The 27,919-nt window shown below is 44.2% G+C and overlaps 1 protein-coding gene across 1 annotated transcript; it reads left to right on the top strand.

Moving 5' to 3' along the window:
• The first annotated feature begins 277 nt into the window (after window positions 1–277).
• On the top strand, window positions 278–27,066 carry slc27a2a (solute carrier family 27 member 2a). Its single transcript, XM_017688593.2, has 10 exons — window positions 278–802; window positions 12,102–12,311; window positions 14,315–14,473; window positions 14,617–14,741; window positions 14,861–15,055; window positions 17,981–18,071; window positions 22,606–22,804; window positions 22,885–22,982; window positions 25,092–25,222; window positions 26,516–27,066. The coding sequence occupies exons 1-10, from the start codon at window positions 328–330 to the stop codon at window positions 26,690–26,692; spliced, it is 1,860 nt and encodes a 619-aa protein (XP_017544082.1). The 5' UTR covers window positions 278–327; the 3' UTR covers window positions 26,693–27,066.
• The last annotated feature ends 853 nt before the right edge of the window (window positions 27,067–27,919 follow it).

Below are 27,919 nucleotides of genomic sequence, written 5' to 3'. Positions count from 1 at the left end.
AACACAACACCAGATAATGAACATGAACTCTCGAGAAAAGCTGAGCGGGAAAAGTCGTTGTAAAAGCCTTGTAGCGCGTTAATAATGGATGTGAGTGATTAAATATAAAACATGAAATCTCAGTCTGTTTACAGCCTCTCAGCTTCCAGAGCTCCTCTTCCCCGCCCCCCAGACTCTGCCTCGCCTTCTGATTGGCTGCTGAGCTCCCGGCACTCCCCGCCTCGACTCCTGATTGGCTGCTGAGTCCCGCTGGGCGTGTTTGCGGCGTGTTGTTGCGGTTCTCAGGAGGAAGAGGAGGACCTCGCTGCAGCGGCGCTGTGGGTCAGAATGTCGGTGCTGTATTCGGTGATGGCGGGGCTGGCGGTTCTGCTGCTGGTGCTCCGCCGCTGCTTTCCGAACCTGCTGCACGACTTTATTTACCTGCTGAAGGGGGTTCGAGTGGTGGCTCGGCTCAGGCGGTTCCGGGGTTCGGTTCCCTGCTACACGGTGCTGGACTGTTTTCTGGACGCTGTTCAGAAGCAGCCCGAGAAGAAGTTCATCATCTTCGAGGGTCAGACGTACTCGTACCGGGAGGCGGACAGGGCCAGTAATAAAGTGGCCCAGGCTTTGCTCCGGCAGGGTGGGCTGAGGGAGGGGGACACGGTGGCTCTCTTCCTGGGAAACGAGCCGCTCTTTGTTTGGATCTGGCTCGGACTGTCCAAACTGGGCTGCACGGTGTCCTTCCTGAACCACAACATCAGATCCAAATCTCTGCTGCACTGCTTCTCGTGCTGTGGAGCCAAAGTCCTGATCGCTGGAGCAGGTACTCAAAATGCTCTACTGTACTGAACTATACTCTACTGTACTCAGTCATACTCTGTTCTACTCTACTGTACTGAACTCTACTGTACTCAGTCATACTCTGTTCTTCTCTACTGTACTGAACTATACTCTACTGTACTCAGTCATACTCTGTTCTTCTCTACTGTACTGAACGATACTCTACTGTACTCAGTCATACTTTGTTCTTCTCTACTGTACTGAACTATACTCTACTGTACTCGGTCATACTCTGTTCTACTCTACTGTACTGAACTATACTCCACTGTACTCAGTTATACTCTGTCCTACTCTACTGTACTGAACTATACTCTACTGTACTCAGTCATACTCTGTTCTACTCTACTGTACTGAATTATACTCTACTGTACTCAGTCATACTCTGTTCTACTCTACTGTACTGAACTCTACTGTACTCAGTCATACTCTGTTCTTCTCTACTGTACTGAACGATACTCTACTGTACTCAGTCATAATTTGTTCTTCTGTACTGTACTGAACTATACTCTACTGTACTCAGTCATACTCTGTTCTACTCTACTGTACTGAACTATACTCCACTGTACTCAGTTATACTCTGTCCTACTCTACTGTACTGAACTATACTCTACTGTACTCAGTCATACTCTGTTCTACTCTACTGTACTGAACGATTCTCTACTGTACTCAGTCATACTCTGTTCTTCTCTACTGTACTGAACGATTCTCTACTGTACTCAGTCATACTCTGTTCTTCTCTACTGTACTGAACGATACTCTACTGTACTCAGTCATACTCTGTTCTACTCTACTGTACTGAACTATACTCTACTGTACTCAGTCATACTCTGTTCTTCTCTACTGTACTGAACGATACTCTACTGTACTCAGTCATACTCTGTTCTTCTCTACTGTACTGAACTATACTCTACTGTACTCAGTCATACTCTGTTCTACTCTACTGTACTGAACTATTCTCTACTGTACTCAGTCATGCTCTGTTCTTCTCTACTGTACTGAACTATACTCTACTGTACTCAGTCATACTCTGTTCTTCTCTACTGTACTGAACGATACTCTACTGTACTCAGTCATACTCTGTTCTACTCTACTGTACTGAACTATACTCTACTCAGTCATACTCTGTCCTACTCTACTGTACTGAACTATACTCTACTGTGCTCTATTGTACTCTGTTCTGCTCTAATGTATTCTGTTGTACATTACTGCACTTTTATTCTGCTGTACTGTATTTCACAGTTCTCCATTTTACTCTATTCCGCTGTACCATCTTATACTTTATTGCACTTCATATAGTACTTAATGTATTGTTCTATATTTTACTTTATTCTACTCTACTGTACTTTCCTCTGTTCTACACTGGATCAGGGGTGGAAATTGTAAGGTTTCACTGAAGAAACTTTATTGGGGTTTATTTTTGTTTGTTAGTTTTTTTTTTTAGTTTTTTTAGTTGGAGCTGCCCAACCCCCCATCAACCACCCCCCCTCCCCCCACGACTCAGAATGGTTATCAGCATCTCCATTTAAGAGCTGTGGTGCTGCTCATCCAAGTTGGGGGATGTTTTCCACAACTGCTCTGTTTTGATTGGGCAGTAGAGTCCAGCTTTTGGCTTTAAACACTTACAGTTTGGTCAGTAATGAAGAGGAGTAATTGGTCAGAGGGGCAGAGGGAGGGGGTGGCCTCTCTGCATCTGTCTACCAGCTCATATGCAGATAGTGTTCTCAATGTGGTATTCGTCTTATTTACAATATCTTCTGTGTAGCTTCATCGTTTTATTCACAATTGCAACTAATTTGATTTGGTTAATCTGCTGGAACAGCACGGCTTGATATACTGCACTGTAATTCTCTGGGGAAAAAGCTGTTAGCAGGTTTGTCTGTTCTGGTTTTGATGGTCCTGAATCTTCTACCAGAGGGGCGTGTCTGGAAGAGGTGATGTCCAGGATGAGAGGGGTCAGCTGTAATTTTGCCCATGCCCTGCCACTCTAGATGGCTTGAACTGTAGGCATATACATCCCATGATCCTCTCCGCTGTCCTGATTACACGCTGGAGTTTGGTTCGTTCTTGTGAGGTGGAGGAACCAAACCAGATGTTTATGGATGATGTGAAGATGGACTCGCCATGTAGAACTGGATCATCGGACTCTGTGACAGGCTAAAGTTCTTCAGCTGTCTCAGGAAGAACGTTCTCCGCTGAGCTCTCTTGGATATGGAGACCCTGTTCATCTCCCTTTGCAGGTTCCTGGATATGGTGGTGCTCAGGAACTTGAGATGCTCCACAGTTAAAACCACAGAGCTGATGATGATGAGACCAGGAGACTGACTGATGTTCTGCTGTTCGTCAGAACATCCATGATCCACCTCAGCTTGCCACACTGGTGGAACCCTTTATAGAAGCTCCAGGAACTCATATTGAAGAGACAGTTCACTGAAGAACTTACAAAAAGTAGCAAAGTTCCTTGGGAAAGCGTTTTATTCAGCATTGTCTGAAACATCACGCCATTTTCAAACAGTTCAGTTCTTCAAGGAACTTCTTGTGGGCAGTTTCTAGCCTCCTCCTCCTCCTCCTCCTCCTGCTCCTCCTGCTCTAGCTGTTATTAAGCACAGCAGACTACAGTTAAAACCTTTTTAGGGGCAAAACTTTACTGCAGAGATGCAGACTTAGTGGAGGACTTGCATTACCTAACTTTCTAACTTCACAATGGGCAGCTCGCACCCCGGATCTGTACTGTTTGACCTGCTGCCCTCAGGAAGGCGGTACAGATGCATCAGATCAAGGACAAACAGACTTAAGTACAGTTTTTTCCCAAAAGCAATAACACTTCTCAACTCACAGATGCACTGATAGTCTATCCCCAGACTTCCATCACCACCTACATACCAGTCTATTCCCAGACTCCATTACCAGCTACTGTGCAATACTCTGCATACGGAAATGTGCAATCATACTGTACATGTGCAATTATACTGGAATATGTGCAATATTTAGTGACATACAATACAGCTGTAAATATCTCCATATTTATATCTTGTAAATACATAGTTTTTTATTTTGTTTCTATATTTATTTCATATACATATATACACATATATACAAACGCATAGAACTGTGCACAACCCCTCCCCATTCTATTCTGTGTCATTTGTTTACATTGTGTGTTTGCACTGAGATGGAGTTGCTTTTAATCTCATTGTACAGTGTATAGTGACAATAAAGGTCACTGGTGGACACAACATTTTCAGTGTGGTATGACAAGGGTATTACACAATTCAAATATTTATATGTAGATGGTGTATTTGATAGTTTTGCCGATTTGTCGTCTCGATACGGCCTTCCCGTTAGTCATTTGTTTCGCTATTTTCAAATTCGCAATTTTGTGGCTAAGTGTTTTCCTAATTTCCCCTCTTTACCTCTAGAACAGTGGTGGGAAACCATGCTTTCATTTGTTCCCCATCACAGAGGAATTATTTCGAAGCTGTATGACATTATCTTGGCCTTTAGTAGCCACTCAGCTGGTAAATGTAAAGGCATATGGGAGAGTGAATTGGGAATACAAAAATTCATGCGGAATCCTGGGAACAGGCCATAGAAAGGATTCGATCTACCACCTCTTGTGCCCGTCTCGGACTTATTCAATTTAAGGTCTTATACAGGGTCCATTTCTCTAAGGCTAGGCTTTCTGAACTGTATCTGGAAATGGAAGACCAATGTGATGAATGCCGTGGCTCTCCTTGTCACCTTAGCCACATGTTTTTCTTTGTCCTGATCTGAAAGGCTTCTGGGAGGGTTATTTTACGACTATGTCCACTGTTCTTGGGGTGAATCTCCAGCCTTGCCCTCTGATCGCTATATTTGGGATTCCTGACCCCTCATTAGCACTTCACTCTACACAGAAGGATATTATAGCTTTCACTTCCTTACTAGCAAGACGCACCTTATTGTTGCATTGGAAGTCTGTTAAACATCCTTCTATCTCCCGTTGGCTCAAGGACGTCATTTTTTTTTTTAAAACTTGAGAAAATTAAATATACGTTGAGAGGATGTACGGTCAAATTTTTCCATAAATGGCAACCCTTTATTTCTTATTTCACTAATATGGAGACACTACCCGATTGAGTGTGTGCTTGTTTTTGTGTTGCCCTTTATATTGTTTTAAAAACTAACAATATGTGAGTTGGTCATGTTGAGCTGAGGTGGGGGCGTTGGGGGAGGGGTGGTTATTGTTTAATACACGGTATTTAGTAATTAGGTTGGGTTAGTTTTGTTGTTGTTGTGTGTGTATGTGACTGTGTAGATATACATTTGATTCAAAAGGCGAAAAATGGGAATTGGTGAATTGTGTTTTTGTGATTGGAAGTATTGTATTTTTCCAATAAAAAAAAAAAAAACAGTTTAGGGATTGATTGATTGATCGTGTCCATGTGGTAGGAACAAACATACGTATTTACTGAGGTTTCTGTTTTGGTCTTTAACGTGTCTAACTGTGTACTGCGTTGGTCAAACAGCAGCGATAAGGGAGATCAGGTATCTGTGCTCACCCAGTCAGGAGGGTAGCCACTCCTATGCACATTTAAACAAGCTCAAACCTGCTTTTCCAGCTTCGAGGTAGGTGGTTAACACACATCGTGGTTGCTCAAGAACCCTGCTGGAATATAAGAGGACTTGCAGGACCCCAGAAAAGTGTAGTTTTCCCTTCTAACCTCTTCTACGAACCCAAAAGCTGCTTGAGGGCCCCACAGAGGAGCAGGGCTCAGCAGCATGCAGCTGAAGTGTGGTTCCTTCAGTAAACGCCAGACCCTCTAACGTTTACAGCTGTATCAGACTCGATTGGTGGTGTGAGCGCAGGACTCGGGGGTAAAGCTGAATGTAAGGAAGACACTCACTTAGGGCTTCTTTTGTCACTCATACATTTGCTTCCACACACTCTGTGATTGAGTTTGGGTCACTCTGCACACCCCAGCGTGTGACGGAAGAGAAGACTGTATAATTTCCCCTGTTGGGAAATTAGAGCAAAATAGCAGCAAACATGCAAATCATGACAGTGTACAGTAAATAATCAGGATGATTATTAGAAAATAAACAAACGAAAGATAGGATGTAAAAAGAAGAATGAATTAATATAACAGTGCTCAGAGCTACTGAACTGTACGTACAGTGCAGTGAACACAGGGGTCTGAATCAGTCTAAACCAGAGAACACGGGGGTCTGAATCAGTCTAAACCAGAGAACACGGGGGTCTGAATCAGTCTAAACCAGAGAACACGGGGGTCTGAATCAGTCTAAACCAGAGAACACGGGGGTCTGAATCAGTCTAAACCAGAGAACACGGGGGTCTGAATCAGTCTAAACCAGAGAACACAGGGGTCTGAATCAGTCTAAACCAGAGAACACGGGGTCTGAATCAGTCTAAACCAGAGAACACGGGGGTCTGAATCAGTCTAAACCAGAGAACACGGGGGTCTGAATCAGTCTAAACCAGAGAACACAGGGGGTCTAAATCAGTCTAAACCAGAGAACACGGGGGGTCTGAATCAGTCTAAACCAGAGAACACGGGTGGTCTGAATCAGTCTAAACCAGAGAACACGGGGGGTCTGAATCAGTCTAAACCAGAGAACACGGGGGTCTGAATCAGTCTAAACCAGAGAACACGGGGGTCTGAATCAGTCTAAACCAGAGAACACGGGGGTCTGAATCAGTCTAAACCAGAGAACACAGGGGTCTGAATCAGTCTAAACCAGAGAACACGGGGGTCTGAATCAGTCTAAACCAGAGAACACAGGGGTCTGAATCAGTCTAAACCAGAGAACACGGGGGTCTGAATCAGTCTAAACCAGAGAACACAGGGGGTCTGAATCAGTCTAAACCAGAGAACACGGGGGGTCTGAATCAGTCTAAACCAGAGAACACGGGGGTCTGAATCAGTCTAAACCAGAGAACACGGGGGGTCTGAATCAGTCTAAACCAGAGAACACGGGGGGTCTGAATCAGTCTAAACCAGAGAACACGGGTGGTCTGAATCAGTCTAAACCAGAGAACACGGGGGGTCTGAATCAGTCTAAACCAGAGAACACGGGGGTCTGAATCAGTCTAAACCAGAGAACACGGGGGTCTGAATCAGTCTAAACCAGAGAACACGGGGGTCTGAATCAGTCTAAACCAGAGAACACGGGGGGTCTGAATCAGTCTAAACCAGAGAACACGGGGGGTCTGAATCAGTCTAAACCAGAGAACACAGGGGGTCTGAATCAGTCTAAACCAGAGAACACGGGGGTCTGAATCAGTCTAAACCAGAGAACACGGGGGTCTGAATCAGTCTAAACCAGAGAACACGGGGGTCTGAATCAGTCTAAACCAGAGAACACGGGGGTCTGAATCAGTCTAAACCAGAGAACACGGGGGTCTGAATCAGTCTAAACCAGAGAACACGGGGGGTCTGAATCAGTCTAAACCAGAGAACACGGGGGGTCTGAATCAGTCTAAACCAGAGAACACGGGGGTCTGAATCAGTCTAAACCAGAGAACACGGGGGTCTGAATCAGTCTAAACCAGAGAACACGGGGGTCTGAATCAGTCTAAAGCAGAGAACACGGGGGTCTGAATCAGTCTAAACCAGAAAACACGGGGGTCTGAATCAGTCTAAGCCAGAGAACACAGAGGTCTGAATCAGTCTAAACCAGAGAACACAGGGGTCTGAATCAGTCTAAGCCAGAGAACACGGGGGTCTGAATCAGTCTAAGCCAGAGAACACGGGGGGTCTGAATCAGTCTAAGCCAGAGAACACGGGGGTCTGAATCAGTCTAAACCAGAGAACACGGGGGTCTGAATCAGTCTAAACCAGAGAACACGGGGGTCTGAATCAGTCTAAACCAGAGAACACGGGGGTCTGAATCAGTCTAAACCAGTGAACACGGGGGTCTGAATCAGTCTAAACCAGAGAACACGGGGGTCTGAATCAGTCTAAACCAGAGAACACGGGGGTCTGAATCAGTCTAAACCAGAGAACACGGGGGTCTGAATCAGTCTAAACCAGAGAACACGGGGGTCTGAATCAGTCTAAACCAGTGAACACGGGGGTCTGAATCAGTCTAAACCAGAGAACACGGGGGTCTGAATCAGTGTAAACCAGAGAACACGGGGGTCTGAATCAGTCTAAACCAGAGAACACGGGGGTCTGAATCAGTCTAAACCAGAGAACACGGGGGTCTGAATCAGTCTAAACCAGAGAACACGGGGGTCTGAATCAGTCTAAGCCAGAGAACACGGGGGTCTGAATCAGTCTAAACCAGAGAACACAGGGGTCTGAATCAGTCTAAACCAGAGAACACGGGGGGTCTGAATCAGTCTAAACCAGAGAACACGGGGGTCTGAATCAGTCTAAACCAGAGAACACGGGGGTCTGAATCAGTCTAAACCAGAGAACACGGGGGTCTGAATCAGTCTAAACCAGAGAACACGGGGGTCTGAATCAGTCTAAACCAGTGAACACGGGGGTCTGAATCAGTCTAAACCAGAGAACACAGGGGGTCTAAATCAGTCTAAACCAGAGAACACAGGGGGTCTGAAACAGTCTAAACCTAAATATGTGTGTGTGTGTGTGTGTGTGTGTCTGTGTGTGTCTGTGTGTGTGTGTCTGAGTGTGTGTATGTGTGTGTGTCTGTGTGTGTGTGTGTGTGTGTGTGTGTGTAATTTAAATTTTAACTTTAATGTAATTTTAGTCCCTGAATATCTGCATTTGTAACAAACAACCCCACAGTGCTTGGCTTTGAGCTGCTTAGTGAGGACAGCAGGTGTATTAGAGCAGAACACACCTGTTCAGGTGTAGAGTATCACAGCATTACTGTACCAGGCAGGCCTGTCTGCATCAGGACTAACAATGCAGATCATTCAAAAGAGCCTTCTGTGATTAGCAGAAAGTGGCTGTGATTGGTCAGCATGTGGAGCAGAAAGTGGCTGTGATTGGTCAGCATGTGGAGCAGAAAGTGGCTGTGATTGGTCAGCATGTGGAGCAGAAAGTGGCTGTGATTGGTCAGCATGTGGAGCAGAAAGTGGCTGTGATTGGTCAGCATGCGGAGCAGAAAGTGGCTGTGATTGGTCAGCATGTGGAGCAGAAAGTGGCTGTGATTGGTCAGCATGTGGAGCAGAGAGTTGATGAAGGCCTTGCTAATGATCTGAATCAGGTGTGTTTAATGAGGCAGCATGTTGAGGCAGCATGTTGAGGCAGCATGGCGAGACAGAAGTCTGACATGTCCTAGATACTATGCTTTCACAAACTGTCTTGTGGCAGAGGCAGCAGCCTATGGCAGCGCCGCATTTGAAGTGACTGAGCTTTTCAGGTCGACCCTGTACTGCCAGTGTTTGACTGAGGCTGCAGGGCTGTGTGTTGATGTTAAACACCTGAAGTCAGTAATTAAGACAGACGTTCAGCCACGTGGTGTATTTTGTTAATGAATAGAAGTAAACAGTCTCTGTAGTAAACTATTTAAAAAATAAACATTTTCTGCAAATGTTGTTCAGTCTCTTTATATTTATTTCACTCAAAAAGTAGAAAACAATAATTGTGGCAAGTGCAAAAGTTTGGGCACCAGCTAGGTTCTTGTTTTAGTTAATCAGGTCACAGATCAAGCATTTTATTCACATTGTTGAACTATTAGAGTCTGTCACTGCAGCTGCAGCAGGTGGAGATTTAATAAACTAATATTAATATATTGCGCTTTTTGCAGTGTCACTGTCAGTGCGAAAAGCACGTGAGGCCTGTGTTCACTACTGTACTCTAAACTGCGTCAGCCATCTAAACGACTTGGCCTGGTGGACCATGAAGGGTCAGAGATGTTAATGCTTATACTGTGTATGTGGACTTGCATATTGGTCAGTGGTTACACTGTAAAAGATTAAGATTAAGTGACCCTTATTAATCCCACAATGGGGAAATTCCACCTCCACATTTAACCCATCCGTGAAGTGAAACACCACATACACACTAGTGAGCACACACACACACACACTAGGGGGCAGTGAGCACACTTGCCCGGAGCGGTGGGCAGCCCAATCCGCAGCGCCCGGGGAGCAGTTGGGGGTTAGGTGTCCTGCTCAAGGACACCTCAGTCATGTGCTGTCGGCTCTGGGGATCAAACCAGTGACCTTCCGGTCACGAGGCTGGATCCCTGACCTCCAGCCCACGACTGCCCCTAGTCAAAAACATTCAACCTACTGAAAATCTTAGGCCATATTAACCACTGTGATGGTTACATTACAGATATTTCCATGATTACACTACAGCCATTTCCATGGTTACACAACAGCCATTTCCATGGTTACACTACAGCCACTTCCATGATTACACTACAGCCGTTTCCATGGTTACACTACAGCCACTTCCATGGTTACACTACAGCCGTTTCCATGGTTACACTACAGCCACTTCCATGGTTACACTACAGCCACTTCCATGATTCCATTACAGCCATTTCCATGGTTACACTACAGCCATTTCCATGATTCCACTACAGCCATTTCCATGATTCCACTACAGCCATTTCCATGGTTACACTACAGCCATTTCCATGATTCCACTACAGCCATTTCCATGTTACACTACAGCCATTTCCATGGTTACACTACAGCCATCTACTGCACAGTCTTGGAAGGTTTTCTGTGATGATGCTGAGACATGTTTTTTTATTTGATGATGCTAAGTCTGGGTCTGTGATCATGCTGAGTCATGTTTTATTGGATGATGCTGAGTCATGTTTTCTGTGATGATGCCGAGTCGTGTTTTCTGTGATGATGCTGAGTCGTGTTTTATTTGATGATGCCAAGTTGTGTTTTCTGTGATGATGCCGGGTCATGTTTTATTTGATGATGCAGAGTCTTGTTTTCTGTGATGATGCTGAGTCATGTTTTATTTGATGATGCTGATTCATGTTTTATTTGATGTCGAGTCATGTTTTATTTGATGATGCTGAGTCTTGTTTTCTGTGATGATGCAGAGTAATGTTTTATTTGCTGATGCTGTCATGTTTTATTTGATGATGCTGACTCATGTTTTATTTGATGATGCCGAGTCATGTTTTCTGTGATGATGCCGAGTCGTGTTTTCTGTGATGATGCCGAGTCGTGTTTTCTGTGATGATGCTGAGTCGTGTTTTCTTTGATGATGCCGGGTCATGTTTTATTTGATGATGTCAAGTCGTGTTTTCTGTGATGATGCCGAGTCGTGTTTTCTTGTTTTCTGTGATGATGCTGAGTCATGTTTTCTGTGATGATGCTGAGTCGTGTTTTCTTTGATGATGCCGAGTCGTGGTCTGTGCTGCTGAGTCGTTTTCTGTGATGATGCTGAGTCGTGTTTTATTTGATGATGCTGAGTCATGTTTTCTGTGATGATGCTGAGTCGTGTTTTCTTTGATGATGCCATGTCATGGTCTGTGCTGCTGAGTCGTTTTCTGTGATGATGCCGAGTCGTGTTTTCTTGTTTTCTGTGATGATGCTGAGTCATGTTTTCTGTGATGATGCTGAGTCGTGTTTTCTTTGATGATGCCGAGTCGTGGTCTGTGCTGCTGAGTCGTTTTCTGTGATGATGCTGAGTCGTGTTTTCTGTGATGATGCTGAGTCGTGTTTTATTTGATGATGCTGAGTCATGTTTTCTTGTTTTCTGTGATGATGCTGTGTCGTGGTCTGTGCTGCTGAGTCATTTTCTGTGATGATGCTGAGTCGTGTTTTCTGTGATGATGCTGAGTCGTGTTTTATTTGATGATGCTGAGTCATGTTTTCTTGTTTTCTGTGATGATGCTGTGTCGTGGTCTGTGCTGCTGAGTCGTTTTCTGTGATGATGCCGAGTCGTGTTTTCTTGTTTTCTGTGATGATGCTGAGTCATGTTTTCTGTGATGATGCCGAGTCGTGTTTTCTTTGATGATGCCAAGTCGTGGTCTGTGCTGCTGAGTCGTTTTCTGTGATGATGCTGAGTCGTGTTTTCTGTGATGATGCTGAGTCATGTTTTCTTTGATGATGCTGAGTCGTGTTTTCTTTGATGATGCCGAGTCGTGGTCTGTGCTGCTGAGTCGTTTTCTGTGATGATGCTGAGTCGTGTTTTCTGTGATGATGCTGAGTCGTGTTTTCTGTGATGATGCTGAGTCGTGTTTTATTTGATGATGCTGAGTCATGTTTTCTTGTTTTCTGTGATGATGCCGTGTCGTGGTCTGTGCTGCTGAGTCGTTTTCTGTGATGATGCTGAGTCGTGTTTTCTTTGATGATACTGATGATGCATCATGGTCTGTTATCTCCTCAGATCTACATGCAGCGGTGGAGGAGGTGTTGCCCGTGCTGATGGAGCAGCGGGTGTGCGTGCTGTTGCTGGGGGAGAGCTGTGATACAGACGGGATTGTGTGTTTTAGTGATAAAATCAACGCTGCAAGTGACGAACGGCCACCAATATCTCTGCGCTCCAACGTGACCATGAAGAGCCCCGCACTGTACATCTATACATCAGGCACTACAGGTGAGATACACTCTTAAAAGTGTTTTTTTGAAGAGCTTAAGTAAAGACAGTGGTTCTATATAGAACCATTAATACCCAAAGAATCATTTGCAAGCTTAAATAGTTGTTTGCGTGGTGAATTTGTTCTTCAGATTGATGGAGAATGTCTTTGGTTGCCTTATAGCCGTTTCCATTGTCATCTTACAGCCATTCCCATGGTTAACCCACCAATATTTCCCTGGGTACCCTACAGATATTTCCATGGTTACCCTACAGATATTTCCATGGTTACCCTACAGATATTTCTATGGTTACAGTACAGATATTTCCTTTGTTACCCTACAGATATTTCTATGGTTACCCTACAGCCATTTCCATGGTTACCCTACAGATATTTCCATGGTTACCCTACAGATATTTCTATGGTTACAGTACAGATACTTCCATTGTTACCCTACAGATATTTCAATGGTTACCCTACAGCCATTTCCATGGTTACCCAAGAGATATTTCCATGGTTACCCTACAGATATTTCTATGGTTACCCTACAGCCATTTCCATGGTTACCCTACAGCCATTTCCATGGTTACCCTACAGATATTTCCATGGTTACCCTACAGATATTTCCTTTGTTACCCTACAGCCATTTCCATGGTTACCCTACAGATATTTCCATGGTTACCCTACAGATATTTCTATGGTTACAGTACAGATACTTCCATTGTTACCCTACAGATATTTCCATGGTTACCCTACAGCCATTTCCATGGTTACCCAAGAGATATTTCCATGGTTACCCTACAGATATTTCTATGGTTACAGTACAGATATTTCCTTTGTTACCCTACAGATATTTCTATGGTTACCCTACAGCCATTTCCATGGTTACCCTACAGATATTTCCATGGTTACCCTACAGATATTTCTATGGTTACAGTACAGATACTTCCATTGTTACCCTACAGATATTTCCATGGTTACCCTACAGCCATTTCCATGGTTACCCAAGAGATATTTCCATGGTTACCCTACAGATATTTCTATGGTTACAGTACAGATATTTCCTTTGTTACCCTACATACAGATATTTCCATGGTTACCCTACAGCCATTTCCATGGTTACCCTACAGCCATTTCCATGGTTACCCTACAGATATTTCCATGGTTACCCTACAGATATTTCCTTTGTTACCCTACAGCCATTTCCATGGTTACCCTACAGCCATTTCCATGGTTACCCTACAGATATTTCCATGGTTACCCTACAGCCATTTCCATGGTAACCCACCAATATTTCCCTGGGTACCCTACAGATATTTCCATGGTTACCCTGCAGCCATTTCCATGGTTAACCCACCAATATTTCCATGGTTACCCTACAGCCATTTCCATGGTAACCCACCAATATTTCCCTGGGTACCCTACAGATATTTCTATTGTTATCCTACAGCCATTTCCATTGTTACCCTACAGTTATTTCCATGGTTACCCTACAAATATTTCTATGGTTACAGTACAGATATTTCCATGGCTGTTAAGAGTTTCTATGGTAATACTAGCCCATTTCCACAGTTACACTACACTCATTTCTAGACAGCACTAGACAGTAGAACCGTTTTGGTGCTATTTAAAGTCCTTTTTGAAAGGGTTCTATATGGATCCATATACAGTGCATTATCCATCAATCTGAAGAACCATTCCATCATGCAAAGAACTCTTTAAGTTCACTTGAAGACTGTGAAATTAATAATTTACTGCTAGCTTATGTCTGCAAACATGCAGAAGAGGGAGCTCTCGTTGGCTTTCCTTATTGATAACTTCACAAATATGAAACACTATGTGTATTTGTCACATCTTTTATTATTATTTATTGAACACTGTAATAAAAAACATCACAAACTACAACACAAAACCTGTTACATCCTCCTGTATAAGCTACATGGTTCATATACACTACATATAAAGTATTTAAACGTTCTCAACACTCATGAGAACTCATCAGCCTGCATGTTTGTGGTTCCAGGTTTTCCGAAGGCGGCTATGATCAACCATGAGAGAGTTTGGATGGCGTCCCACCTCCAGTTCATGTCCGGGGTTTCCTCTAGTGATATCATCTACATCTGCCTGCCACTTTACCATAGCTCAGGATTCCTCATGGGCCTCACTGGGGCAATAGAGCGGGGTAAATACACAGTCACCCCCCCCCCCCCCACCCCCCACCACACAATAAAATAAGGTGGCCCCTCAAAATTCTGTCTGAACCTGACTGTAGTCCACAAAACTGTAGATCAACTGGAACCAGCTGGACTGTGTGTGTTTGTGTAGGAATCACAGTGGTGCTAAAGCGGAAGTTCTCAGTCTCTCAGTTCTGGGATGACTGCAGGAAACACAACGTGACGGTGATCCAGTACATCGGAGAGACCATGCGCTACCTCTGTAACACACCCAAGGTAAGTCATGCTGTAGCCCCCCAGGCATGAATGAAACCGTTCCTGCGTGTTTTGAACAGCTGTGTTCTGCACTCCCGGCTTTAGTGACCTCTCTCTCCTGTTCTGTGTTTGTGTCCCAGACGGACCGTGATCGAGTTCACTCCGTGTGGCTGGCGTTCGGGAACGGTATCCGTGGCGACACATGGATGGAGTTTCTGCAGCGGTTCGGAAACGTGCGTGTCACCGAGTGTTATGGATCCACGGAGGGAAACATCAGCTTCCTTAACTACGTTGGCAAAATCGGTGCCACAGCACGAGTGAACATGTTCCTAAAGGTTCCTAAACTCCCACAATGCACCATGTGCCATTCACCTGCGATGTAAAGAGTAAAAGCAGTGGCCATTTTACCTTTTACATCGCACACACTTTCCCAGAACAATCACTCAGCTCCGGGAATCCATCCACTAACCACTAACTGGGTTAGATGGCATGAACACTCCTAGTATAAGCTTCCAATACTTCCATGTTGAAAAAGGACCATTAAGATTAAAACCTGATGGGTTTGATTTCTAATGGGAGTTGAAAACAGACACTAGTTTCCTGTAGAACACTTTACACTGTGATATCAGCTTTACACTGTGATATCAGCTTTACACAGTGATATCAGCTTTACACTGTCATATCAACATTACACTGTGATATCAGATTTAGACAGTGATATCAACTTTACACTGTGATATCAGCTTTACACTGTGATATCAACTTTACACTGTGATATCAGCTTTACACAGTGATATCAGCTTTACACTGTGATATCAGCTTTACACTGTCATATCAACATTACACTGTGATATCAGCTTTACACAGTGATATCAGCTTTACACTGTCATATCAACATTACACTGTGATATCAGATTTAGACAGTGATATCAACTTTACACTGTGATATCAGCTTTACACAGTGATATCAGCTTTACACTGTGATATCAGCTTTACACTGTCATATCAACATTACACTGTGATATCAGCTTTACACTGTGATATCAGCTTTACACTGTCATATCAACATTACACTGTGATATCAGCTTTACACTGTCATATCAACATTACACTGTGATATCAACTTTACACAGTGATATCTGCTTTACATAGTGATATCAGCTTTACACAGTGATATCAGCTTTACACTGTCATATCAACATTACACTGTGATATCAGATTTAGACAGTGATATCAACTTTACACTGTGATATCAGCTTTATACTGTGATATCAGCTTTACACAGTGATATCAGCTTTACACTGTCATATCAACATTACACTGTGATATCAGCTTTACACTGTGATATCAACTTTACACTGTGATATCAGCTTTACACAGTGATATCAGCTTTACACTGCGATATCAGCTTTACACAGTGATATCAGCTTTACACTGTCATATCAACATTACACTGTGATATCAGCTTTACACAGTGATATCAGCTTTACACAGTGATATCAGCTTTACACTGTCATATCAACATTACACTGTGATATCAGCTTTACACAGTGATATCAGCTTTACACTGTGATATCAGCTTTACACAGTGATATCAGCTTTAGACAGTGATATCAGCTTTACACTGTCATATCAGCTTTACACAGTGATATCAGCTTTAGACAGTGATATCAGCTTTACACTGTGATATCAGCTTTACACAGTGATATCAGCTTTAGACAGTGATATCAGTTTTACACTGTCATATCAACATTACACTGTGATATCAGCTTTACACAGTGATATCAGCTTTAGACAGTGATATCAGCTTTACACTGTGATATCAGCTTTACACAGTGATATCAGCTTTAGACAGTGATATCAGCTTTACACAGTGATATCAGCTTTACACTGTGATATCAACTTTACACTGTGATATCAGCTTTACACTGTCATATCAGCTTTAGACAGTGATATCAGCTTTACACTGTGATATCAGCTTTACACAGTGATATCAGCTTAACACTGTCATATCAGCTTTACACAGTGATATCAGCTTTAGACAGTGATATCAGCTTTACACAGTGATATCAGCTTTACACTGTGATATCAACTTTACACAGTGATATCAGCTTTACACAGTGATATCAGCATTAGACAGTGATATCAGCTTTACACAGTGATATCAGCATTAGACAGTGATATCAGCTTTACACTGTGATATCAGCTTTACACTGTGATATCAGCTTTACACTGTTATATCAGATTTACACTGTTATATCAGATTTACACTGTGATATCAGATTTACACTGTTATATCAACGACAAAACACATTACCAAACCACCCGGTACAAACAGAAAGCTGATTTTTTTTCAGCAGAGTAATTCAGCTGATAAGCATAAACAATACCCAGATATATCAGCTAGCTAAGTTCACACACTTCACACTTTACCCAGCCGTATTACTAACAGCATGTCGCATTAATACCAGTTCACCACATCCGGTTTGACCCTGAAAGCTTAGCTTGGATTTCCTGTAACTTTAGTATCCTTTTTAATTTTAGCTGTCAGAAACCTGGCTAGCTTAGTCTCATCAGGAGCGCTCTCAGTTTTGATGAACGTTAGGTGACTATAGCTCAGATAGCAGGGTGAGCCATTGTCACCGTCTTTGATCATTCGTCTGAATTAACTGATATATAATTGATTAATTAGCCTAAATGTGACCTGTTACTGTGACTTTTCTACTGTTTTTTTTAAACACAACGCAGATCAATTTCATTGACATCTAGTTGCAGTACTGACCCACTCAGTACTCACTCAGTTTCCAATTTTGGTGGAAAACTTTATAAGATGGACCTGTCCAGGGTGTATCCTGCCTTTCGCCCGAGGACTGCTGGGATAGGCTCCAGCACCCAACCCCCCCCCCGCAACCATGACGGAGAAGACGGACATTCTGACAAACTGATACGCTGTTCACGAAGAGCCAGTGTACCAATGTATACCCATAATTTGGAGCTGCGATAAGTAATAAGCAATAACTATAAATGAATGACATAATAACAAACATGTAGATTCAGATTATAGCTCTTCAGGTTACAGCGCCATTTACTCAGTGTCACATTTCAACACGCTGGTCTGATGGTGTTTTTATTTTGTGCTTTGTGTGAGACATTTGATTTGGCCAGTTCCGTCGTTATAGCCAGTGTTTATAGCGGAATGATTGTGATTGCTGTGTATAGTTTTACTAATGTTGTCCTGCATTGTGTTTGGATGTGGTCAGCGAACTTTATCCTACGCTCTGATTAAATACGACACCGAGAAGGAGGAGCCGCTACGAAACTCCAGAGGATTCTGTGAAGAGGTTCCTACAGGTAAACAGAAGCAGCCCTTATAAATCACGCTTATTAATAAACCAATATTTATATGCCAAGTAATGCTGAAAGATTTCACTTTACCCCAAATCAGTCTGCCAAGAGATGGCATCTCACGCTTGCTTCTTTTGGCTTTATCTCCATTAGCTTCGGGGGTAAAGGAGATAACAACCCTGCTGAAAAAAATAAAAGGAACCATTAAATATTTTATTAGTTCCTGGTGGTCTCTAATTCTTGTTGTAATTCTGCATTTCTTAAACAGGTCAAGACGTATTCTTACATTATTTACCCATAGCAACCAGAATCAAAAGCAGCGGCTTACCTGTTTTTGAAAGCTAACCACAATTTTGTGTCCTTTCTTTAACAAAAGTCCAGGAGTACAATAATAACTGCAGAAGCAACAGCAGCGATTTCAAAACCCATTAATGATGGAGAGGTAAATGCGTTGTAAGGCAAAATAGTACCCAGAGAACGGAGCACCACCAAGACATGAGCTCAAATGTTACGTGCAAGTTCACTGGTCATTGTAGACTCCGGGACCCCTGACTCCGGGACCCCTGACTCCGGGACACCTGACTCCGAGACCCCTGACTCCAGTCACCACTGTAAAGAAACCTGTAATGTGGCCTGTCAGGGGTACAACAGCAACCTGGCAGTACAAACACAACCTAAGACAGGTAATCAAAAATTATTATGACAATTAGAAATGATTCGGCATTAATAAAAACACCGCTTTAGTGGGAACACAATAAACTGGACACATTCACAGTATTTATCAGTGCTGTAAATCAGCACCTCCCCACTGAGCCTCTCAACTGGCAAGACCTGTTCCTTTGGCAAAGAAAGTAGATGCAGATAACAGGAGCCTCAGGTGGCAAGTAGTCTTCCTCACATGGAGCCAGTCAAAAATATTAAATATAAAATTATGGCCTAGTCGTCTCTCCACAGTGGATGATGTTTTATAGACAGATCTATTTTCACTACTGGACGTAGCTAACCTCAGCTAGAGGAGTTAGCCTAGTCAGCATTAAAGCCACACCAGAGCTAGAAGTGATTCCTCTGACCTCTCAGTCTGTCTCTTCAAAATGAGGTCAGTGCATAATTTGTGCATAATCTGACTGGATGATCCAAACAGGATAGAGGATCGGTGTAATTTCCCCAAATTACCCTAAATAGGCCTGATCCAAACATCATCACACAGATGTTTACGTCTGCAGGCACCACACTTCCGAGGAATAATGTTACTGTGTGGCTAAGAAAACAAAACAACATTGAAATTAAGATTTAGTGACCATTTAACCCGTCCGTGCAGTGAAACACCACATACACACTAGTGAACACACACACACACACACACACACACTAGGGGGCAGTGAGCACACTTGCCCACAGCACCCGGGGAGCAGTTGGGGGTTGGGTGTCTTGCTCAAGGACACCTCAGTCATGTGCTGTTGGCTCTGGGGATCGAACCGGCGACCTTCCGGTCACAAGTAGGAAGCCCGTTAGACTCGTTAGGATTAAAACCTGATGGGAACATTAGACAATTAGAGACTATTGGACACCAGCAGGAACCAGTAGACACTTTTAATGGCTTCTTTGATGTTTTTGAGCAGGGAAGAGACTTTAAATCTCATTTGTCATCGTTATGAATGGAAGTTATACACTCACCAGCCACTTTATTAGGTACCCCTTGCTAGTAAAAGGTTGGACCCCCTTTTGCCTTCAGAACTGTCTTAATTCTTCGTGTCAGACTTTCAACAAGGTGTTGGAAACGTTCCTCAGAGATTCTGGTTGGTTGTTTGAGTTCCTGTCGTCTTTCAATCATCTGGAACCAGAAGAATTTCAAACCCTTCGGAAACCCAGGGGACAAGCCTGTTGTCTGTACAGTGATCTTTATTGTTGCGCACAGGTACCAGACACCTAGCCAGCCCGTAAGACATAGGGCTGACACAGTTATATAGCTGGACTGATGCCAAGATTAGACCCAGCTCATACAAGACAAGTGACAGGTGTGACAAACACGACCATATATGGATAAACAAGAATAGACAGAGGAAGGTTCTAAAGACAGTCACAGTACAGACGCACACAATGCAGAATATGTAACACACAATTCAAAACAATACATTTCTTCATTCCCAACCTTAGAACATCCTTAAAAGTTTGCAAATCGCAAGTTTGATCTATTCTTTTCACTTCCAGAGAAATATGGCCAACCCAGCTCCTAAGGTATGATTTTGTGCCCACAAGATGCTTTGTGCACCGACCATGTTGTGGTCACAACATCCTCCATGATACCTGCAAAAGCTACTGTCAGAATTTAATGAACAACTACAGCTTTCATTCTTCTTTCATTCCCTGTCTTTCCTATAAAAGTCTTTTATTATGAAGCTTGTTTTAGTGGTAGACATCTTCACTTCCTGATTGTAAGGAGACAATGCAGATGTTTCCAAACAGCTCCAGGGCAGCGTCAGGGAATCTAGAAAGATGTCAGTTCGTCGACCATCATTCAGGAACGCGTCTGATGTCCCCCTCTGCGCCCCTCTCACCCCAAGACCAAACTTCCAAACCCAGAGCCTGCTGATATAAAGCAAGTAGTTCAGCCAAATTTATTCCAACAGGTTGTTCACAGGGTGACAGGACAAGTTCAATAGGTAAAAGATGAGCCCTTTTAGCTGCATTATCAGTTGCCTTGGTGTTCAAAACATGTGACAGAAGAGTGGGCATTCATTTTAATAATACCAATCTGTTTTGGAAGTGTGAGCACTTCCATTAGGTCAGCCACCTGCTGAGAATGTTTCGCTGGGGTTCCAGTTGCCGTCAGAAAATGTTTTTGCTTCCATAAGGATAAACTTGGTAGACTTAGAATGGAGAAATACATTTGCTTTTCAACCTTTAGCAACGCTAAAGGATGCGGGAAGAGCCACCTGTGAATAACAACCCAACCGAAGACCAACAAACAATGATCCACCAATTTGCCGGTAGCTATTTCTTCATACTGGTTATAACAGCCCACCCTATGCGTCATCCCTCATTAAGGACGTGAGAAGAGCCATCTGTGAAGAACACATCAGCATTTGGCAAAGGCGTTACATATTTTGTTACATACAGGCGTTGGCATACATACTTTGCTCACCAATAAACACCAGAGTTTCACAATCATGATCATCTGAATCATACTCCAGTCCCACCAAATGATCTGAAATAGCATTCACAGATGTCATTTTAATTACTATATTTGGGGTTACCCCATCTTTGTGCCGTTACTGAAACAGTCCTGCCATTTAAGAGCAAAGAAGCAACTGTGTGTGGACATTTAACCGTGAGAACCTGATCCAAAACAACTGGAGCAACAGCTAAACCTATGGCACTGCACACCGCAGGTTTGAGAGAGATGAAATGTAGAGAATGAAAGCTCTTACCTGATCATCATTTAGCTGGAACTCTCTCTGCTTTTCTGTTTTAGTTAGAACGTATAGTGGATAAGCAGCTTTTCGCATAAACCTCAATTCAAGGTTGACAGTAATTGCACAACCCCACAAAAGTCTGCAGCTGCGTTCCATATCAGGTCCTAAAATAGCAAATACTGTGGCACAACAGTCGAGCAAAGCCTGTAAAACCAGCTGTTCTAAATAGTGAACAGAGGATGGATTAAGATTATTTCATACAACGCTTTGTCCTAACGAATGTAGGTATTCCAACAAAGAGAGCTTGTTCAACCTTTAGTTGGCCACAATGTCCATGAGATTTGGACCCATTCAGGTATAAAAATCAAACTATAAGTCCTTCCCCATGAGCTGATTGATGACACTGAGCCACCATGACAACCATAAAACTCACACTGACCCCAGTACAGGGCAGAGGTCAGCGCTGCTTTGGGCTTTCAAACACAGCTTCAAATGTGACTGTCCAGGGAGTTGGGCCCAATCAGAGTCAGACTTATTTTAAGGCATCAGCTTGTCCCTATGTTTGAAAATCCCAGCAGATCAGCAGCTTCTGAAATACTGAGACCAGCCCGTCTGGCACCAACAACCACGCCACGTTCAAAGTCCCTTAAATCCCCTTTCTTCCCCGTTCTGATGCTCGGTCTGCACTTCAGCAAGTCGTCTTGACCACCTCTACAGGCCTAAATGCAGTGAGTTGCAGCCGTGTGATTGGCTGATCAGCTGTTTGTGTTAACAAGCAGTTGTACCTAATAAAGTGGCTGGTGTGTGTAAATGATGAAGCACAGTGTGTGGAGGCAGCTCAGACTGAACTGTAGTGCATTTCAATAGTCTAGCCGGTTTTATTATTACACAACTGTAATGTTGAACAGCCTGCGGTCCGGAATGATTCACTCCGGAATTATTACTCAGCACAATGGGACTAAGGACACTGCAGATTCATACTGCAGTAAAATTACAGATGTCCTTGTTAATCACTCAAATTACAGCATCTTCCCAGATTAAAGTACTCCAGCTCCAGCAGGCCTCTCTGATTGAACCCCGCAGTGGAGCGCGGTCTAACAGCGGGTTGAATGTGTTGTTATGCACAGGGGAGTCAGGCCTGCTCGTGGCCAAGATCACTAACGTGGCTCCATTCAGCGGCTACGCTAGTATTCAGCAGCAGACGGACAGGAAGAAGCTGAGGAACGTGTTTGTGGAGGGAGATCTGTACTTCAACAGTGGAGACCTCCTGAAGGCTGACGGGCAGGGCTTCCTTTACTTTCAAGACCGCATCGGAGACACGTTCAGGTACACGTCCTCCAAGCACACAGGCCTTCTCAGACTGAGCTGTGCTTCGGTGTGTGTGAGCAGCTGTCGGTGTGTGGCAGGTGGAAGGGCGAGAATGTCGCTACCTCAGAAGTTGCTGACGTTTTAATCTCCGTGGATTTCATCGAGGAGGCCAACGTCTACGGAGTCAAAGTGCCAGGTGCGCAGAAGCCTCTCTCTTTAGGAGCCATTACACTGGACATTTGCATACACAATAACATTTATGGAATTTTTTTGGACTACAGCCTACAGCAGTTTAGCCCCACCCATTCAGCTATAGCGGTTTAGCCCCACCCATTCAGCTACAGCAGTTTAGCCCCACCCATTCAGCTATAGCGGTTTAGCCCCACCCATTCAGCTACAGCAGTTTAGCCCCACCCATTCAGCTACAGCAGTTTAGCTCCACCATTCAGCTACAGCAGTTTAGCCCCACCCATTCAACTACAGCAGTTTAGCCCCACCCATTCAGCTACAGCAGTTTAGCCCCACCCATTCAGCTACAGCAGTTTAGCCCCACCCATTCAGCTACAGCGGTTTAGCCCCACCCATTCAGCTACAGCAGTTTAGCCCCACCATTCAGCTACAGCAGTTTAGCCCCACCCATTCAGCTACAGCAGTTTAGCCCCACCCATTCAGCTACAGCGGTTTAGCCCCACCCATTCAGCTACAGCAGTTTAGCCCCACCCATTCAGCTACAGCAGTTTAGCCCCACCCATTCAGCTACAGCGGTTTAGCCCCACCCATTCAGCTATAGCGGTTTAGCCCCACCCATTCAGCTACAGCAGTTTAGCCCCACCCATTCAGCTACAGCAGTTTAGCCCCACCCATTCAGCCTACAGCAGTTTAGCCCCACCCATTCAGCTATAGCGGTTTAGCCCCACCCATTCAGCTACAGCAGTTTAGCCCCACCCATTCAGCTATAGCGGTTTAGCCCCACCCATTCAGCTACAGCAGTTTAGCCCCACCATTCAGCTACAGCAGTTTAGCCCCACCCATTCAGCTACAGCAGTTTAGCCCCACCATTCAGCTACAGCAGTTTAGCCCCACCCATTCAGCTACAGCAGTTTAGCCCCACCCATTCAGCTACAGCAGTTTAGCCCCACCCATTCAGCTACAGCGGTTTAGCCCCACCCATTCAGCTACAGCGGTTTAGCCCCACCCATTCAGCTACAGCAGTTTAGCCCCACCCATTCAGCTACAGCAGTTTAGCCCCACCCATTCAGCTACAGCGGTTTAGCCCCACCCATTCAGCTATAGCGGTTTAGCCCCACCCATTCAGCTACAGCAGTTTAGCCCCACCCATTCAGCTACAGCAGTTTAGCCCCACCCATTCAGCCTACAGCAGTTTAGTCCCACCCATTCAGCTACAGCAGTTTAGCCCCACCCATTCAGCTATAGCGGTTTAGCCCCACCCATTCAGCTACAGCAGTTTAGCCCCACCCATTCAGCTATAGCGGTTTAGCCCCACCCATTCAGCTACAGCAGTTTAGCCCCACCATTCAGCTACAGCAGTTTAGCCCCACCCATTCAGCTACAGCAGTTTAGCCCCACCATTCAGCTACAGCAGTTTAGCCCCACCCATTCAGCTACAGCAGTTTAGCCCCACCCATTCAGCTACAGCAGTTTAGCCCCACCCATTCAGCTACAGCGGTTTAGCCCCACCCATTCAGCTACAGCGGTTTAGCCCCACCCATTCAGCTACAGCAGTTTAGCCCCACCCATTCAGCTACAGCAGTTTAGCCCCACCCATTCAGCTACAGCGGTTTAGCCCCACCCATTCAGCTATAGCGGTTTAGCCCCACCCATTCAGCTACAGCAGTTTAGCCCCACCCATTCAGCTACAGCAGTTTAGCCCCACCCATTCAGCCTACAGCAGTTTAGTCCCACCCATTCAGCTACAGCAGTTTAGCCCCACCCATTCATACTCAAGTGTTTCAGTCCAGACTACCTTTTGAATTAGATACAGAACAGCCAATCAAAACAGAGCCCATTTACATTAATCAGTCTTTGACAGAAAGAAAACCTGTGTTATTCTAAGGGAAGGCGAGGCGGGAAAACGGTCGTGTGAAAATTAATTATCAATGTTTTTGCCACACAAACGATACCAGTGAACCTGTTACATTCTGCCTTAATAGTGTTATTAATCATTAATATCTCTAAAACGTGCTGAATTAGTGCCGCGTCTACATCAGCTGAAAGTGTGTGTCCATGTTTCTGAGTGTGTGTACAGCGAGTGTTGGGTGGTCTCAGTGAGAGCTCTGTGTTTCAGGTCACGAGGGCCGGATTGGAATGGCTGTAGTTAAGCTGAAGGAGGGGCGGAGCTTTGACGGTGGTGCACTGTTTGAGCAGGCGCAGAGGCTCCTGCCAGCGTATGCCCGGCCACGCTTTATCAGGATACAGGTAACACTGTTCAAACACGCCCAGCAAGCTCCCCACACTAAAACATCCTGCACTGTTGACCCTGTAGAGGTCAGAGTTCTCGGCCTGAAATTACACAGACCCTCCGTTTATTAACCCTTCAGTGTCCTAAACCCTCTGGGCTCCACAGACCCACCCACACATCAGATTCCCTGTTTCTATATCCGTGTCTGTATCTTTGAGATGGGAGTCCACGTCGGAGACGGCGTCAGAGAGTTTCCAGCTGCTGAAGCTGCTGCAGCGGGTTTGGAAAGTAGTGACGAAGATAACGGAGCGTTTAGATATGAAACACATGAGGAACCTGTTCTATCACTGCTTTCGGGACAAAACCTCGTATCTCCAAAATGAGTCATCAGATTTTTTACTAAGTCATTTGGTCCATTCATCATGAAAAGTACACACAATGTAAAGAACAGCAGGCATTTTCAGATTCATGACGTTCTTAACGTGCAGAACTGTTCTCACCTTTGAGCTCTTGAGTGTGTCTAGGTTCTGTTTGTGTCTGAGAACAAATCAACCATAAGAAATCAGTGGTGAGTCAGAATCTTTGTCAAAATTGCGCAAGTAGGTTTTAAGAAGAGATTTGTTCCTAAGAACAGTCGATAAATGAGGCCCAATGTTCTTTAAGGCAATTCTTGAAAAAACCTTAGAAGTTCTCAGATGTTGAAGAAGTTCTCAGATGTTGAAGAAGTTCTCAGATGTTGAAGAAGTTCTCAGATGTTGTTTTAAGACCATCTTTATTGTTTAATGACACAAGATGCATTTTACATCTGTGTTTACAGTTACTTCAGTTGAATCCACTCAGAGGATCAAAACGGAGGGAAATATCACATCAAGGGTTCCAAACAGTTTAGCAAATAAGATCTAGAGCTCATGGAGGAAGAAACGGCCAACAGGAAAAAATCCTGAGTAGAAAATCCGATAATTGTGTTATCGTGTTATTGATTGACGGCGGAAAGAGAGAGGCGAGGCTGAGGAGCAGCAGAGGCAGCGCGGAGTCTGTCGTGAAACATTTAAGAACAGAATGTTTTCAGGAATAACACTTTTTCGAACGACCATTAAGAGAAGATTTTGGAAGAAAATGAGAGAATTCTGAAGTCATTTTGAAGAATAACATCTTTCTTAGCGATGAATTTAAGAAAACACACATTAAAGATTTCCTTCCCTGAGTCTCTTTGGGGAATCTGGCTCCAGATCTTTTTGCGGTAAACCAAATGCTGAAACGTACATGGCTTTATACTCTGTGCCTAAACGTGTTCTCCTGTTCTCCTGCAGGTGGAGCTAGATGTCACTAGCACTTTTAAACAGGTCAAGGTGAGGCTGGTCGAGGAGGGATTCAACCCAAACGCCATCCGGGACCCGCTGTACTTCCTGGAGGACAGGAAGAGAACATACGTCCCCATGACGGAGGACATCATGAACTCTATCACTGCTGGAGAACTGAGATTATAGCGCACACACTTTGGGCCTCGGCCGTCGTTTGATTGTAGTTTCTGTTAGTTTTGAGGGTGAATTCATAACTTTGGCTTTAGTGTTAATTTACTTTGTTTCAGTTTCAGGTTTAAGTATTATAAACTCTATGATAGCGAGTATTTAATAAGAGTAGAATGAAATGAGTACAGCGGATTAATACGGTAAGATTTAGCAGAACTAACTACCAGCCACCTGCTAGTGACAGCTAGTTTTAGTAATGTTTTAACTTTAAAATGTATCACATCGCGTCTCACAGCCTTCAGGATGTCGACACCTAAAAACACTGTTGTTACCTTTGTGTGTTAATGTTGATAAAACCTGGTAAAATAAAATGCTTGGTCTGAAAAACGGCACTGATGCATCTCCATGTATTTCACATACTGGCTGAGGGACGTTTGTAATGAACCTGTTTTTAAAGGGGACCTTTTATGCTCATTTTCATGATTTTATATTTGGTTTCCTCGGACTGTTCATCTCTATTCACCGTCTGTGTGAAACGCTCTGTTAGAGCGCCTGACTTTAAGCCCCGCCTCCCGATGAGCCCAGTGTGCTCTGATTGGTCGGCTCGCCCACTCTGTTCTGATCGGTTGACTGCCAGAGAGGTTCCGCCCCTCGACGTTCCGCCCCTGTCCTGCAGTCTGCAGGCAGACGCTTCTCTCCTGAGCAGCTGTGACTGTGGCTGGTTCTCCAGCGGCGCCGGTTCTGCCGGATCAGTTTGATCCAGAGTCGATCCAGAAAGTCCGGTCAGTGTCTCCTCCACTCGCTACAACACTGACCACACCCTTCCTCCTCCAGTATCCGCTGTGTGAGGCGTGCCGAGCTCGCCGGTAGGCGGGCAGTAAGGACTGTGTTACGAGATGATGTCATCTTGAATTTAGCTACAGGTATTAATCACATTACATGGCAGCACTTGGTGGGCTTAGCCCCCCGAACGACCACCCACTCACCACACACACACACACACACGGCCTCAACCAGGCACATTAAACTGGATAAAGATTTATTATTCAAACATAACAGAGACATAATTACAGATGTCATTAGCTGGAGATTATTTACAACAGAACGCTGATTAGGACTAAGGAGCCGACGCACAGGCGTCTGTGTGGTAATCATAATCTCTGAGATGCCGGTTGTTTTGCTTCTGAAGCTAAACTTAAAGAGCTGATAGGAAAACCTGATTTGTTTTGTTTGGGTGTTTTTTCT

The sequence above is a fragment of the Pygocentrus nattereri genome, chromosome 7, assembly GCF_015220715.1.
Source record: "Pygocentrus nattereri isolate fPygNat1 chromosome 7, fPygNat1.pri, whole genome shotgun sequence".
NCBI lineage: Eukaryota > Metazoa > Chordata > Actinopteri > Characiformes > Serrasalmidae > Pygocentrus > Pygocentrus nattereri.
Note: the sequence above shows the minus strand (reverse complement) of the source record. Positions and strands in the feature narration are given on the sequence as shown.

What these genes read in the sequence shown, in the direction of transcription:
- slc27a2a (XM_017688593.2), top strand. Translation starts at nt 328, where the DNA reads ATGTCGGTGCTGTATTCGGTGATGGCGGGGCTGGCGGTTCTGCTGCTG. An exon ending in CACTGGGGCAATAGAGCGGG is followed by an intron (nt 14,474 to 14,616) that starts GTAAATACACAG and finishes GTGTTTGTGTAG; the next exon opens with GAATCACAGTGGTGCTAAAG. An exon ending in CACGCTTTATCAGGATACAG is followed by an intron (nt 25,223 to 26,515) that starts GTAACACTGTTC and finishes GTTCTCCTGCAG; the next exon opens with GTGGAGCTAGATGTCACTAG.